General features: G+C 46.6%; 2 protein-coding genes across 8 annotated transcripts in view; one reads left to right on the forward strand and one right to left on the reverse strand.

Annotated features, from left to right (window-relative positions):
* LOC138352916 (uncharacterized) overlaps nucleotides 1–14040 on the forward strand; it is a 230529-nt gene extending 216489 nt beyond the window's left edge. For all 3 annotated transcript variants that reach the window (XM_069305564.1, XM_069305565.1, XM_069305563.1), the window contains one exon: nucleotides 101–14040. In XM_069305564.1, the coding sequence (XP_069161665.1) occupies nucleotides 101–703 (603 nt within the window). In that variant the 3' untranslated portion in view covers nucleotides 704–14040. The remainder of the gene's footprint in view (nucleotides 1–100) is intronic.
* The window catches only part of LOC123747839 (uncharacterized), a 236116-nt gene that overhangs the window by 98847 nt on the left and 120429 nt on the right, over nucleotides 1–16840 (reverse strand). The gene's annotated exons all lie outside the window — the stretch shown is intronic.

The raw sequence follows: 16840 nt of genomic DNA on the forward strand, positions 1-16840 counted from the left end.
CACTTCTCTTACTGACATTACCTACTTACTGAGTTTTGATAACTAATATGATAACATTTTGTTATACAGATATCCGCATGCTTTATTTCATTTTCTGCAGGAGAGTGAGGTTGTGGGCGTGCTGGAGCCCTCCTGCACCCTGGCGTTCCGTGACCTCGGGTGGGCGGGGTCAACAAGAGGGCGGGTCACCATCCAGCTGACCCCTGACACTCCGCTGGCCAGACAGTTTGTGTTGTTGTGTACGGGCCAGCGGGGCCACACCTACCGCAACACTAAACTGTTGCAGGTGGTGTGCAAGGGTGAGCCGCGGGAGTTTGTGGAGGGCGGAGACTACGAGAGTAATGATGGTGAGGGAGGAGCCCCACTGCTTCCTGACCTCCAGGGGCAGTACCGGGGGTCAGGCCGGGCAGGACCTGTGTTGTGCTGCGATGATCCGGGGGATCCCAGGAGTGCCCAGTTCGCCATCACCACCAGGGACCTCCAGGGTGGTCGCCAGTGGTCATATGTCTTCGGTCATGTGGTGAGCGGCCTGGATGTGTTGAGGGCAGCAGTCAACCACAGTGACATTACGGAGGTGACTGTGGTGGACTGTGCTGCCACTCTAGTTCATTGTATCACCACCATCACTACTGTGGTGTTGTGCTGCCACTCTAGTTCACTGTACCACCACCATCACTACTGTGGTGTTGTGCTGCCACTCTAGTTCACTGTACCACCACCATCACTACTGTGGTGTTGTGCTGCCACTCTAGTTCACTGTACCACCACCATCACTACTGTGGTGTTGTGCTGACACTCTAGTTCACTGTACCATTACTACTGTGGTGTTGTGCTGCCACTCTAGTTCACTGTACCACCACCATCACTACTGTGGTGTTGTGCTGCCACTCTAGTTCACTGTACCACCACCATCACTACTGTGGTGTTGTGCTGCCACGACAGTTCACTGTACCACCACCATCACTACTGTGGTGTTGTGCTGCCACTCTAGTTCACTGTACCACCACCATCACTACTGTGGTGTTGTGCTGACACTCTAGTTCACTGTACCATCACTACTGTGGTGTTGTGCTGCCACTCTAGTTCACTGTACCACCACCATCACTACTGTGGTGTTATGCTGCCACTCTAGTTCACTGTACCATCACCATCACTACTGTGGTGTTGAACTACCACTCTAGTTCACTGTACCACCACCATCACTACTGTGGTGTTGTGCTGCCACTCTAGTTCACTGTACCACCACCATCACTACTGTGGTGTTGTGCTGCCACTCTAGTTCACTGTACCATCACTACTGTGGTGTTATGCTGCCACTCATGTTCACCGTACCACCATCACTACTGTGGTGTTCTGCTGCCACTCTACTTCACTGTACCATCACTACTGTGGTGTTGTGCTGCCACTCTAGTTCACTGTACCACCACCATCACTACTGTGTTGTGATGCCACTGTAGTTCACTGTAGCACCACCATCACTACTGTGGTGTTGTGCTGCCACTCTAGTTCACTGTACCATCACTACTGTGGTGTTATGCTGCCACTCTAGTTCACTGTACCACCACCATCACTTCTGTGGTGTTGTGCTGCCACTCTAGTTCACTGTACCACCACCATCACTTATGTGGTGTTGTGCTGCCACTCTTGTTCACTGTACGACCACCATCACTACTGTAGTGTTGTGCTGCCACTCAATTTCACTGTACCACCACCATCACTACTGTGGTGTTGTGCTGCCACTCAAGTTCACTGTACCACCACCATCACTACTGTGGTGTTGTGCTGCCACTCTAGTTCACTGTACCACCACCATCACTACTGTGGTGTTGTGCTGCCACTCTAGTTCACTGTACCACCATGTTACGGCCCTCTCGGGTCGCAACCGGGTTCTTTCTCTGATGTTGTTAGAGGTTGGGTATCCGGCCCCAAGCTAGTAGTGGCTTTCAAGGGATGTGATCCGTAACGCAAGTAAATAATAGGGGAAGGGAAATAAAGGCAAAAACTTGATACAATTATTACCGTCACCATAAATAATATATAAAAGATTACACGGGGGAGGTATAAACACTAGAATGTACAACGTAGTCTTCTTCTGAAGACTCTGGACGTTCACGGTGCTCAACGGTGCTAAGCTCTTGGTCCTCTTGTGGCCTCACGACGAATCCTTCGATTCTCTTGAGTCTACCCTGGCCACAGGCCAGCCAAATCACAGTTCCACTGGGGGCACCGTCGTGGAGGCCATCAACCACAAGTCCAGCCGGTAGCTGGCAGGTTCCAATCAGCAGCGCTGGTTAGGCCACTCCACGACCGATACTAGGGTAGCGAGCCCTAGTCAGGAGCCTCGTGTGATCCCACAGACCACTCTCCTTGCCACAACACCCCAGTGGTTAAGCGTCTCCACCAGTCAGTCCCGGGTACGACAATCCCTCAACTGCCACGTCACCGGCAGGCTAACACCACAGTGTTCATCCGGGGGGCGACTCACAGCTGCTGCAGCAAATACTTGGAGACGAGACGGCTGCCTTGGGTAGACTGATCCACTGTCCGATTCAGCAGTCCCAGGTCGACTCTGTAATCAGACACGTCATCAGTACTAGGGACACTCTAGGGCACGTCACTTACCTGCTCAGACCCAAACGCCCACCTATCCACTCCATAGATGGCGTTGCTGTCTAAGCGTCACCTCACCAGGGGTCAGCAGCGGGTGTGTTATGAGCTGATCAGGACGGGAAACAGACCTTGTGGCCAGTATATCTCGTCCTCACTAGATGGTGTCGTCCATTTGGAGGGTGTTTCGGGAGCTGACCCACAGATGGCGTGGTCGTCACTGCTCCGGGCTCGGACGCTGGACTCGGGTCCGTAACACCTCCCCACCAAAAGGAATTTGGTTTGGGGTTCTATAAAGAAAAACACAAACCAAATTAGTACGGGGATACAACTCCAAATGGACTCACATACACTGTAAACTGGAGTGGCGAGGCTGTCTTGTCCACAGAACTGTACTACTGGGGAACTCTGGCACAACGGAAACTTGTAGATGGAAGACGATGCCCTGCCTGATGCGATCTTCCACACCTCTACTGAGATGTCAAGCAGGGGCATAATCTCACATCTCTCGAGTAAGGATCGGTGTAGACACGATCTGGGGCGACTCGACACTTCCCTGTGTCGGGGCACCGATGATGGCTGGTCACAGACGGCATTTCTGGTACCGGTCCGGTAGTCCTTCAGGGAGACAGGAACCTGGAATACAGGGGTCTGATCATTTAGAGTGACAGCGACAGTAGGCAAGTCAGTACTTACAGCATACGCCTCTACTAGGCTCATACCTAGTTCCAACAGGGCTGCTCGTACATCAAGGATGGCATTCGCTCTGCCATCGTCAGGTCGACCAACGTTCCGTATGACGCTGCATCGAGGCTCAGCCATCACGCTGGGGGTGTCAACCTGTCGGAAACAGTCACTCATATTATCATCTCTCGTACTTCCTGTATCTACCATCACCTTCCAGGTCCCTCCTTTGACTGCAACTCTCGCAGTGCAAATCTCCAATCCCTGGGATCTCTTCGCGATGTTCATGGGAGCCATCATCTGTCGGGTCGTCCACTGGTCCTTACCGAGAACACACACAAGAACAAAAAACACCACTAGGAAACATTTGGTTAACTGAGGGATAAGCTTCCCGAGCTTGTAACGTCCATAGCGGGCTATATCCTTTTGCTTGGTTTGGACCGAAGAGGGCACTAGAACCTTTGCACATACCTCCGACGTCTGGGGAATCTCTGGCCGGTTCAGCATACATTGTGCTTGGCCATACCACAAGTACTCAGGTGCCTTCACTCCTGACTCTTCGGTATCCGTGGGTGCTTGTACACGAGGCCTCTCTTCTCGCTCAGTTGTTTCTGTCATCGTAACCATATGTTCCTCGTCGGGAGAAGAATCAGGAGACTCTGCTAGCGTGCTGTCAATCTGTAGGTGAGAGGACAAATTAAACATATTATCTATTTCCAGGTCTGTCTGTACCTGGATATTACCACTGCCTGCTGTTACCTCAGACCTTGCTGTTCCGGCTGGCTCGTCCACAGTCTTGGGATGATTGAAACTCCAATCTGTCACCAAGTCGTTGGCTAGTACCACGTCAATCCCAGCTATAGGGAGGGTATCGACTACTGCCAATGCACATGTGCCACTGAAGTAAGGCGAGTCGAGATATACTGGCACTAAGGGGGCGATGTACTGCGTCCTAGGAAACCCAACCAGGACAACCTTTTGTCTCCCATCCACACTCACTCCCTCGGGTAACGAGTTTTTCACGTTCAGGGACTGGGCTGCTCCACTATCTCTGAGCACTACTACTGATCTACCAGTATGATCACTCGTTACATACCCGCTTGAAGTGTGAGGGGGAAAACAATCTTGGTTCTTCCTGTGTAGTCATAGACTGGCTTCCTTCTGGTGGTGTCACACAGCTCACCAACATCACCTCCCTACGTGGGCCGCTACCTCTTCTGCTTCGACACATAGCAGCTACCTCTTCTGCCTCGACACATAGCAGCTACATGCCCTTTCTGCCCACAAGTCCAGCACACCATATTCCTCCTCGGACTCCGGTGTTTCGGACTGTTAGGACTAGTCCTTCAAGGGCTACTTGGGGGCGTCTTCTCAGCGCTTCGTGGGACGGGTCTCTCCTCTTCCTGATGAGGTTTGTCAAACCGGCGGGGGTAATTCCTCGGGACGTACTTAGCAGAAGGCCTATGCGTTAAGGATGTATTCCTCAGCCATGGTGGCTGCCGCACTCAAGGTCTCTACCTGCTGTTCCTCTAGGTACGTCTTCAGATCTCCAGACAAACAATCCTTGAAGTCCTCTAACAGTACGAGCTGCTCGAGGTCTTCTTTGGTCTCCACCTTCCGAGAGGTACACCATTCTTGGAAAAGTCGCTCCTTGATGGTCGCGAATTCGGTGAAAGTGTACTCTGAGGTCTTCTTCAGGTTTCTGAACTTTTGACTGTACGCCTCAGGTACCAATTGGTACGCCATGAGCACCACCTTCTTCACCTTGTCGTAATCGCCAGAGTCATCAAGGGACAACGTGGAGTAGGCGATTTGGGCCTTCCCAGTCAAGACTGACTGTATCATGATGGCCCAATTCTCCTTCGGCCACTCCAAAGAGGCTGCGACTTTCTCGAAGGCCGCAAATAGCTTCGAAACTTCCTTTTCGTTGAACTTCGGGACCATTTCGATGTTCCTCACCGGATCGAAAAGACTTGTGTCCGTCGTTTGCCTCCGACCACCGCCTAACCGCAATATTTCTAGCTCATGTTGTCTCTCTTTTTCTTTTTCTTCTCTCTCTCGCTCTTCTCTTTCTCGTTTCTCTTCTCTTTCTCGCTCTTCTCTCTCTCGTTTCTCTGCTCTTTCTCGTTCTTTTTCTCGTTCTTCTCTTTCTCTTTCTCGTTCTTCTCTTTCTCGTTCTCGTTTCTCTTCTCTTTCTCGCTCTTCTCTTTCTCTTTCTCGCTCTTCTTTCCTTTCTTCTAATTCTTTATCTTTCAATTCTCGTTCTATTTCTAATTTCTTCCATTCTATCTCACGATTAATTTCCAAGGCACGCATTTTTACGGTAAGTAAACTTATATTTAGCTCACCTGCATCGCTGTCAATGTCACTGCCTTTATCTTCCTTTTCAGTGAAAGCTACTTCCTCACTTTCTTTTGTACCTTGTGCCTCACTTTCCTGTTTCTCATCGGCCTTCAAATGCCGGTGAACCTTGGACAAGATCTCCACACGGGAATCACTGGCACGTATCTTGATCTCCAGGTAGGCACTCACTAGTACAAGTTCTTGTTTGCCCAGATATTTCAATCTGGCAAGACAGTCCTCCCTGTTCAGAAAGGCCTGAACATCGTCCAGATCGTCGATGGTCGCTTTTTCTGCCATTGTCACTTGGTACACTAGCACTTAACACACCGCTTTCGTTAGCACTTAACGCACCGAGCACTGTTCTACGTCAATATTGCACTTTATCGCACCTAGCGCCTCACTTGTCAATATTGCACGTAATCACTGGGCACCGCACTACACAATATTGCACTTAATCACAGCGAGCACCTCGCTCTACAATATTGCACTGAATCACACCGAGCACCGCACTACACAATATTGCACTTAATCACAGCGAGCACTTCGCTCTACAATATTGCACTGAATCACTCTGAGCACCGCTCTACACAATATTGCACTTAATCACAGCGAGCACCGCACTGCACAATATTGCACTTAGTCACTCCGAGCACCGCACAGGACGTATAACGTCCTAATAGTCACACACAGGGGGAATTATTTACAGGGATTACGACACTTCACCACCCCTGTCAAACATACTTGACAAGGGGTCGGATCCCGCTGGGGATGCCAATTATGTTACGGCCCTCTCGGGTCGCAACCGGGTTCTTTCTCTGATGTTGTTAGAGGTTGGGTATCCGGCCCCAAGCTAGTAGTGGCTTTCAAGGGATGTGATCCGTAACGCAAGTAAATAAAAGGGGAAGGGAAATAAAGGCAAAAACTTAATACAATTATTACCGTCACCATAAATAATATATAAAAGATTACACGGGGGAGGTATAAACACTAGAATGTACAACGTAGTCTTCTTCTGAAGACTCTGGACGTTCACGGTGCTCAACGGTGCTAAGCTCTTGGTCCTCTTGTGGCCTCACGATGAATCCTTCGATTCTCTTGAGTCTACCCTGGCCACAGGCCAGCCAAATCACAATTCCACTGGGGGCACCGTCGTGGAGGCCATCAACCACAAGTCCAGCCGGTAGCTGGCAGGTTCCAATCAGCAGTGCTGGTTAGGCCACTCCACGACCGATACTAGGGTAGCGAACCCTAGTCAGGAGCCTCGTGTGATCCCACAGACCACTCTCCTTGCCACAACACCCCAGTGGTTAAGTGTCTCCACCAGTCAGTCCCGGGTACGACAATCCCTCAACTGCCACGTCACCGGCAGGCTAACACCACAGTGTTCATCCGGGGGGCGACTCACAGCTGCTGCAGCAAATACTTGGAGACGAGACGGCTGCCTTGGGTAGACTGATCCACTGTCCGATTCAGCAGTCCCAGGTCGACTCTGTAATCAGACACGTCATCAGTACTAGGGACATTCTAGGGCACGTCACTTACCGGCTCAGACCCAAACACCCACCTATCCACTCCATAGATGGCGTTGCTGTCTAAGCGTCACCTCACCAGGGATCAGCAGCGGATGTGTTATGAGCTGATCAGGACGGGAAACTAGCCCTTGTGGCCAGTATATCTCGTCCTCACTAGATGGCGCCGTCCATTTGGAGGGTGTTTCGGGAGCTGACCCACAGATGGCGTGGTCGTCACTGCTCCGGGCTCGGACGCTGGACTCGGGTCCGTAACACACCACCATCACTACTGTGGTGTTGTGCTGCCACTCTAGTTCACTGTACCACTACCATCACTTCTGTGGTGTTGTGCTGCCACTCTAGTTCACTGTACCACCACCATCACTACTGTGGTGTTGTGCTGTCACTCAAGTTCACTGTACCACCACCATCACTTCTGTGGTGTTGTGCTGCCACTCTAGTTCACTGTACCATCACCATCACTACTGTGGTGTTGTGCTGCCACTCTAGTTCACTACCACCACCATCACTATTGTGGTGTTGTGCTGCCACTCTAGTTCACTGTACCACCACCATCACTACTGTGGTGCTGTGCTGACACTCTAGTTCACTGTATCATCACTACTGTGGTGTTGTGCTGCCACTCTAGTTCACTGTACGACCACCATCACTACTGTAGTGTTGTGCTGCCACTACAGTTCACTGTACCACCACCATCACTACTGTGGTGTTGTGCTGCCACTCAAGTTCACTGTACCACCATTATCACTACTGTGGTGCTGTGCTGCCACTCTAGTTCACTGTACCATCACTACTGTAGTGTTGTGCTGCCACTCTAGTTCACTGTACCACCACCATCACTACTGTGGTGTTGTGCTGCCACTCTAGTTCACTGTACCACCACCATCACTTCTGTGGTGTTGTGCTGCCACTCTAGTTCACTGTACGACCACCATCACTACTGTGGTGTTGTGCTGCCACTCTAGTTCACTGTACCACCACCATCACTTATGTGGTGTTGTGCTGCCACTCTAGTTCACTGTACCACCACCATCACTACTGTAGTGTTGTGCTGCCACTCTAGTTCACTGTACCACCACAATCAGTACTGTGGGGTTGCGCTGCCACTCTAGTTCACTGTACCACCACCATCACTACTGTGGTGTTGTGCTGTCACTCTAGTTCACTGTACCACCACCATCACTTCTGTGGTGTTGTGCTGCCACTCTAGTTCACTGTACCATCACCATCACTACTGTGGTGTTGTGCTGCCACTCTAGTTCACTACCACCACCATCACTATTGTGGTGTTATGCTGCCACTCTAGTTCACTGTACCACCACCATCACTACTGTGATGCTGTGCTGACACTCTAGTTCACTGTATCATCACTACTGTGGTGTTGTGCTGCCACTCTAGTTCACTGTACGACCACCATCACTACTGTAGTGTTGTGCTGCCACTACAGTTCACTGTACCACCACCATCACTACTGTGGTGTTGTGCTGCCACTCAAGTTCACTGTACCACCATTATCACTACTGTGGTGCTGTGCTGCCACTCTAGTTCACTGTACCATCACTACTGTAGTGTTGTGCTGCCACTCTAGTTCACTGTACCACCACCATCACTACTGTGGTGTTGTGCTGCCACTCTAGTTCACTGTACCACCACCATCACTTCTGTGGTGTTGTGCTGCCACTCTAGTTCACTGTACGACCACCATCACTACTGTGGTGTTGTGCCGCCACTCTAGTTCACTGTACCACCACCATCACTTCTGTGGTGTTGTGCTGGCACTCTAGTTCACTGTACCACCACCATCACTTCTTTGGTGTTGTGCTGCCACTCTAGTTCACTGTACGACAACCATCACTACTGTAGTGTTGTGCTGCCACTCTAGTTCACTGTACCACCACCATCACTACTGTGGTGCTGTGCTGACACTCTAGTTCACTGTACCATCACTACTGTGGTGTTGTGCTGCCACTCTAGTTCACTGTACCACCACCATCACTTCTGTGGTGTTGTGCTGCCACTCTAGTTCACTGTACCACCACAAACAGTACTGTGGGGTTGCGCTGCCACTCTAGTTCACTGTACCATCACTACTGTGGTGTTGTGCTGCCACTCTAGTTCACTGTACCACCACCATCACTTCTGTGGTGTTGTGCTGCCACTCTAGTTCACTGTACCACCACAATCAGTACTGTGGGGTTGTGCTGCCACTCTAGTTCACTGTACCACCACCATCACTACTGTGGTGTTGTGCTGCCACTCTAGTTCACTGTACCACCACCATCACTACTGTGGTGTTGTGCTGCCACTCTAGTTCACTGTACCACCACCATCACTACTGTGGTGTTGTGCTGCCACTCTAGTTCACTGTACCACCACCATCACTACTGTGGTGTTGTGCTGCCACTCTAGTTCACTGTACCACCACCATCACTACTGTGGTGTTGTGCTGTCACTCTAGTTCACTGTACCACCACCATCACTTCTGTGGTGTTGTGCTGCCACTCTAGTTCACTGTACCATCACCATCACTACTGTGGTGTTGTGCTGCCACTCTAGTTCACTACCACCACCATCACTACTGTGGTGTTGTGCTGCCACTCTAGTTCACTGTACCACCACCATCACTACTGTGGTATTGTGCTGCCACTCTAGTTCACTGTACCACCACCATCACTTCTGTGGTGTTGTGCTGCCACTCTAGTTCACTGTACCATCACCATCACTACTGTGGGGTTGTGCTGCCACTCTAGTTCACTGTACCATCACCATCACTACTGTGGGGTTGTGCTGCCACTCTAGTTCACTGTACCATCACTACTGTGGTGTTGTGCTGCCACTCTAGTTCACTGTACCACCACCATCACTACTGTGGTGTTGTGCTGCCACTCTAGTTCACTGTATCATCACTACTGTGGTGTTGTGCTGCCACTCTAGTTCACTGTACGACCACCATCACTACTGTAGTGTTGTGCTGCCACTACAGTTCACTGTACCACCACCATCACTACTGTGGTGTTGTGCTGCCACTCAAGTTCACTGTACCACCATTATCACTACTGTGGTGCTGTGCTGCCACTCTAGTTCACTGTACCATCATTACTGTAGTGTTGTGCTGCCACTCTAGTTCACTGTACCACCACCATCACTACTGTGGTGTTGTGCTGCCACTCTAGTTCACTGTACCACCACCATCACTTGTGTGGTGTTGTGCTGCCACTCTAGTTCACTGTACCACCACCATCACTTCTGTGGTGTTGTGCTGCCACTCTAGTTCACTGTACCACCACCATCACTACTGTGGTGCTGTGCTGACACTCTAGTTCACTGTTACATCACTACTGTGGTGTTGTGCTGCCACTAAAGTTCACTGTACCACCACCATCACTACTGTAGTGTTGTGCTGCCACTCTAGTTCACTGTACCACCACCATCACTACTGTGGTGCTGTGCTGACACTCTAGTTCACTGTACCATCACTACTGTGGTGTTGTGCTGCCACTCTAGTTCACTGTACCACCACCATCACTTCTGTGGTGTTGTGCTGCCACTCTAGTTCACTGTACAATCACTACTGTGGTGTTGTGCTGCCACTCTAGTTCACTGTACCACCACCATCACTTCTGTGGTGTTGTGCTGCCACTCTAGTTCACTGTACCACCACCATCACTTCTGTGGTGTTGTGCTGCCACTCTAGTTCACTGTACCACCACAATCAGTACTGTGGGGTTGTGCTGCCACTCTAGTTCACTGTACCATCACTACTGTGGTGTTGTGCTGCCACTCTAGTTCACTGTACCATCACTACTGTGGTGTTGTGCTGCCACTCTATTTCACTGTACCACCACCATCACTACTGTGGTGTTGTGCTGCCACTCTCGTTCACTGTACCACCACCATCACTACTGTGGTGTTGTGCTGCCACTCTAGTTCACTGTACCACCATCATCACTATCACTCCTGCATCACCATGGACTGCGTGTTTTGATGCCAATGTAATTTAAGGACATACCTTTATCACTATATCATCATAACACTATCACTGCTACACCAACATCATTTCTCTTTCACTGCATTATCACCTCACTGATATTTTTCCTCCTTACATATACTGATATATCACTATCACTGCTATAGTACCATCACCTCAGTATCACTGCTAAATCACCACTATACTATCACTGCTATATCGCCTCACTATCACAGCTATATTACCATCACCTCACTATCACCGTCGTATCGTCACCTCAGTATCACTATCACACTATCTTTTTTATATTATTATCACTGCTATATCACCATCACCTCACAATCACTCAGGTGTGTTGTGATATTACAATACTGGACCATGGTGTGTTGTGATATTACCATACTGGACCATGGTGTGTTGTGATATTACCATACTGGTCCATGGTGTGTTGTGATATTACCATACTGGTCCGTGGTGTGTTGTGATATTACCATACTGGACCATGGTGTGTTGTGATATTACCATACTGGTCCGTGGTGTGTTGTGATATTACCATACTGGACCATGGTGTGTTGTGATATTACCATACTGGACTATGGTGTGTTGTGATATTACCATACAGGTCCATGGTGTGTTGTGCTATTACCATACTGGACCATAGTGTGTTGTGATATTACCATACTGGTCCATGGTGTGTTGTGATATTACCATACTGGACCATGGTGTGTTGTGATATTACCATACTGGTCCGTGGTGTGTTGTGATATTACCATACTGGACCATGGTGTGTTGTGATATTACCATACTGGTCCATGGTGTGTTGTGCTATTACCATACTGGACCATAGTGTGTTGTGATATTACCATACTGGACCATGGTGTGTTGTGATATTACCATACTGGACCATGGTGTGTTGTGATATTACCATACTGGTCCATGGTGTGTTGTGATATTACCATACTGGTCCATGGTGTGTTGTGATATTACCAACCAGGACCATGGTGTGTTGTGATATTACCATACTGGTCCATGGTGTGTTGTGATATTACCATACTGGTCCATGGTGTGTTGTGATATTACCATACTGGTCCATGGTGTATTGTGATATTACGATACTGGACCATGGTGTGTTGTGATATTACCATACTGGTCCATGGTGTGTTGTGATATTACCATACTGGTCCATGGTGTGTTGTGATATTACCATACTGGACCATGGTGTGTTATGATATTACCATACTGGTCCATGGTGTGTTGTGATATTACTATACTGGTCTATGGTGTGTGTTGTGATATTACCATACTGGACCATGGTGTGTTGTGATATTACCGCCATGGTGTGTTGTGATATTACCATACTGGACCATGGTGTGTTGTGATATTACCGCCATGGTGTGTTGTGATATTACCATACTGGACCATGGTGTGTTGTGATATTACTGCCATGGTGTGTTGTGATATTACCATACTGGACCATGGTGTGTTGTGATATTACCATACTGGTCCATGGTGTGTTGTGATATTACCATACTGGTCCATGGTGTGTTGTGGTGTTACCATACTGGACCATGGTGTGTTGTGATATTACCATACTGGTCCATGGTGTGTTGTGATATTACCATACTGGACCATGGTGTGTTGTGATATTTTTTTTTTTGTTTTTTTTTGTTTTTTGTTTTTTTAGATATATACAAGAGTTGTTACATTCTTGTACAGCCACTAGTACGCGTAGCGTTTCGGGCAAGTCCTTAATCCTATGGTCCCTGGAATACGATCCCCTGCCGCGAAGAATCGTTTTTTCATCCAAGTACACATTTTACTGTTGCGTTAAACAGAGGCTACAGTTAAGGAATTGCGCCCAGTAAATCCTCCCCGGCCAGGATACGAACCCATGACATAGCGCTCGCGGAACGCCAGGCGAGTGTCTTACCACTACACCACGGAAACTGTGTATTACCATACTGGTCCATGGTGTGTTGTGATATTACCATACTGGACCATGGTGTGTTGTGATATTACCATACTGGTCCATGGTGTGTTGTGATATTACCATACTGGTCCATGGTGTGTTTTGATATTACCATACTGGTTCATGGTGTGTTGTGATATTACCATACTGGTCCATGGTGTGTTGTGATATTACCATACTGGACCATGGTGTGTTGTGATATTACCATACTGGTCCATGGTGTGTTCTGATATTACCATACTGGTCCATGGTGTGTTGTGATATTACCATACTGGACCATGGTGTGTTGTGATATTACCATACTGGTCCATGGTGTGTTGTGATATTACCATACTGGATCATAGTGTGTTGTGATATTACCATACTGGACCATGGTGTGTTGTGATATTACCATATGGGTGTGAGGTGGTGTTATGACCACACATACGACAGTATGATCATACTGTAGCTGGTGTATGATGTGCTCAAACTGTATAGTGATGTCTTGGCTGATTAGCCTAGTATCACGAATATTAATTTATGTAGGTATTCTCTTTTCGTCAACACACTAGAATTAAATGTGTATTGCCAATGTATGCCACATATATCTATGTATATTATATATCTGTACCATAAGTCCTTGCCATGTATTTGTGGATATATATTAGAAGTCTAGTGAATAGCAGTAGCCTAATGTTATGTAGCTTGAAAAACATCCGTATGAGCTTATATTATGGAATGCTACATAATGCTGTATTGGAAATATTCTGTGAACTATGATGGAGAATGTATAAATTTAGGTCTCGGAAGTATTACTGTCATGTATGCTGTGTAATTGCCCTTTCATTATTGTTCATTACATTGTCCTCTAACATTAAATTAGATTTTGGCACTGTGAGATGTATACCACATAGACATGGTTTTGATACACATGTTTTATATATATATTTATTTATTTATTTATTTGTTTATTTATTTATGCATATACAAGAATGTACATAAGGAATGTGAGGATACAAATATGGTAATTACAGTCTTGTAAAGCCACTAGCACGAGCAGCGTTTCGGGCAGGTCCTTAATCTAAGAAAATTTTAAGGAGGTAAATACTTGCAAAATTATAGACAAAAAATGATAACAGATTACATGAAATGAAAAAAAAGATGAGAGAAAATTGTAGGTACAGTATATTAAAGCACATAGGTAGCTAAGATTGATTACAATGACAGCTTGAATGGTAGTTGACAAAAATTGGTAGTCACAATACAGCATATGGCTAGCACATAAAAGAAGACAGCAATGAACACAATGATAAGGTTGTTTGAAATTACATAAAAATTAGGAGATTGGGTAACACTATGTACAGAGCAAATTTAAAGCTCAGTGTAGGAAAACTAAGAAGATGAAGTTAGGTACTTTTTGGTTTTGCTTTTAAATAAGGCAAAAGTTTTACAGTTTTTCAATTCACTAGGGAGTGAGTTCCATAAACTAGGTCCCTTAATTTGCATAGAGTGTTTACACAGATTAAGTTTGACCCTGGGGATATCAAAGAGATATTTATTTCTGGTGTGGTGATAATGGGTCCTATTACATCTGTCCAGGGAGAGTTTCAGAGCATGGTTTGCATTTAAGAACAGGGTTTTGTAAATGTAGTTGACACAAGAGAATGTGTGGAGGGAGTTAATATTTAGCAAGTTTAGGGATTTAAACAAGGGAGCTGAGTGTTGTCTGAAAGCTGAGTTAGTTATCATTCTGATAGCAGATTTTTGCTGTGTGATGATGGGCTTAAGGTGGTTTGCAGTGGTAGACCCCCATGCACAGATACCATAATTAAGATAGGGGTAAATTAGTGCATAATATAGTGAGAGGAGAGCAGAGTTAGGAACATAATATCTGATTTTGGAGAGTATACCAACTGTCTTAGAGACTTTCTTAGTTATGTGTTGAATGTGGGTGCTGAAGTTGAGTCTCTTGTCTAGGAATAGGCCAAGAAACTTGCCATCATCTTTATTACTGATGTTAATGTTGTCTATCTGTTGATGATTTGCTTCCAAATAAGATGTAGTAAGTCTTTTCGATGTTTAATGTTAGTTTGTTCGTTGACATCCATAAGTGGACTTTTTTTAATTCATTATTCACAACATTATTTAGTGTATGTGGGTTGAGGTTTGAATAGATAAGAGTAGTATCGTCAGCAAACAGTATAGGTTTGAGAATAATAGAGACATTAGGCAGATCGTTTATATATATAAGAAATAGAAGAGGTCCTAAGATGCTGCCCTGTGGCACTCCAACGGTAATTGGTAGAGTGGACGAAGTTGTATCATTGATGGTTACATATTGGTGTCTGTCACTAAGATAGGATCGGATGTAGTCAAGGGCAAGGCCTCGGATTCCATAATGCTGGAGTTTAAGTAAGAGGTAGTTGTGATTAACAGTATCAAAGGCTTTTCTTAGGTCAATGAAGAGTCCAATCGGAAACTCATTTTTGTCAAGGGCTGAGTAGATAACGTCAAGGAGACTAATGATTGCATCGTTGGTGCTCTTTTGGGACCGGAAGCCAAACTGGCAGGGGCTGAGTATGTCGAATTTTACGAGGTAGGAATAGAGCTGTTTGTAAATAATTTTTTCAAATATTTTTGATAGAATAGGTAGATTTGATATTGGTCTATAATTGTTTATGTCCGCCGGATTGCCTCCTTTATGGACTGGCGTTACTCTTGCTTTTTTGAGGATATCAGGGAAGGTGTGACACTCTATAGATTTGTTGAACAGTAGTGCTATGGGTGGGGCAAGGGCATGGGAGGCTCTCTTGTACACAATGGACGGAATTTCACTGGTGTTCCCTGCCTTGGTTTTTAGAGAGTGTATGATGGACACAACATCTGCCGGGCTGATTGGTGAAAGGAGAAGAGAGTTTGGATAGCTGCCTGAGAGATATGTGTTAATATGTGTCTGAGTCTGTGGGATTTTACTGGCAAGATTAGCACCAACCGATGAAAAGAAACTATTAAATTCATTTGCCATTTCTAAATCAGTTGACGGTATATCCCCATCCTTGTAGAGGTTTATTTGGTTATGTGAGTGTTGCTTAGTTCCTAGGATACTAGAGATAGTTTTCCAAGTGTTTTTCATGTTGCCTTTTGCTTCATTGAATCTATTCACATAATATGCAAGTTTTGCCTTTCTTATGATACTGGTAAGCATTGATGAGTACCTTTTACCTACTTCCTTTGAAACTAGGCCAATCCTAACTTTCTTTTCATATTCATGTTTCTTGTTGATTGAGTTGAGAATGCCACTTGTGAGCCATGGATTGTTTAATCTTTTGTCAGTTACTTGCTTTGTAAGAAGGGGACAATGAAGGTTGTAGAGGCTTAGAGTTTTGGAGAGGAAGAGGTTAGCTAATGAATTTATATCATGGGTATTATTGAATTCAGAATCCCAGTTAATATTGTGAAGTGCCTCTGTAAGATTGTCTAAAGCTGATTCACTGTGTAGCCTAAATGAAAGTTTCTTGCTTTTTGGTGGTGTTATGTCCATGTTCGCTATGAGAAAGGTAGGATAGTGGTCAGTTGTTCTGTCGTAGATTATACCAGATACAAGGGGAGCTGTTATGTCTGTCCATATGTGGTCCAAGGTAGTGGCTGATGTTTGAGTGACTCGGGTAGGTTTGGTGATAGTGGGGATTAGCATACAGGAGTTCATGCTGTTAAGGAAATAGTCAACTTGAGAGCAATTTTGTTGACCCAGGTCAATAT

The sequence above is a fragment of the Procambarus clarkii genome, chromosome 55 (assembly GCF_040958095.1).
Source record: "Procambarus clarkii isolate CNS0578487 chromosome 55, FALCON_Pclarkii_2.0, whole genome shotgun sequence".
Classification (NCBI taxonomy): Eukaryota; Metazoa; Arthropoda; class Malacostraca; order Decapoda; family Cambaridae; genus Procambarus; species Procambarus clarkii.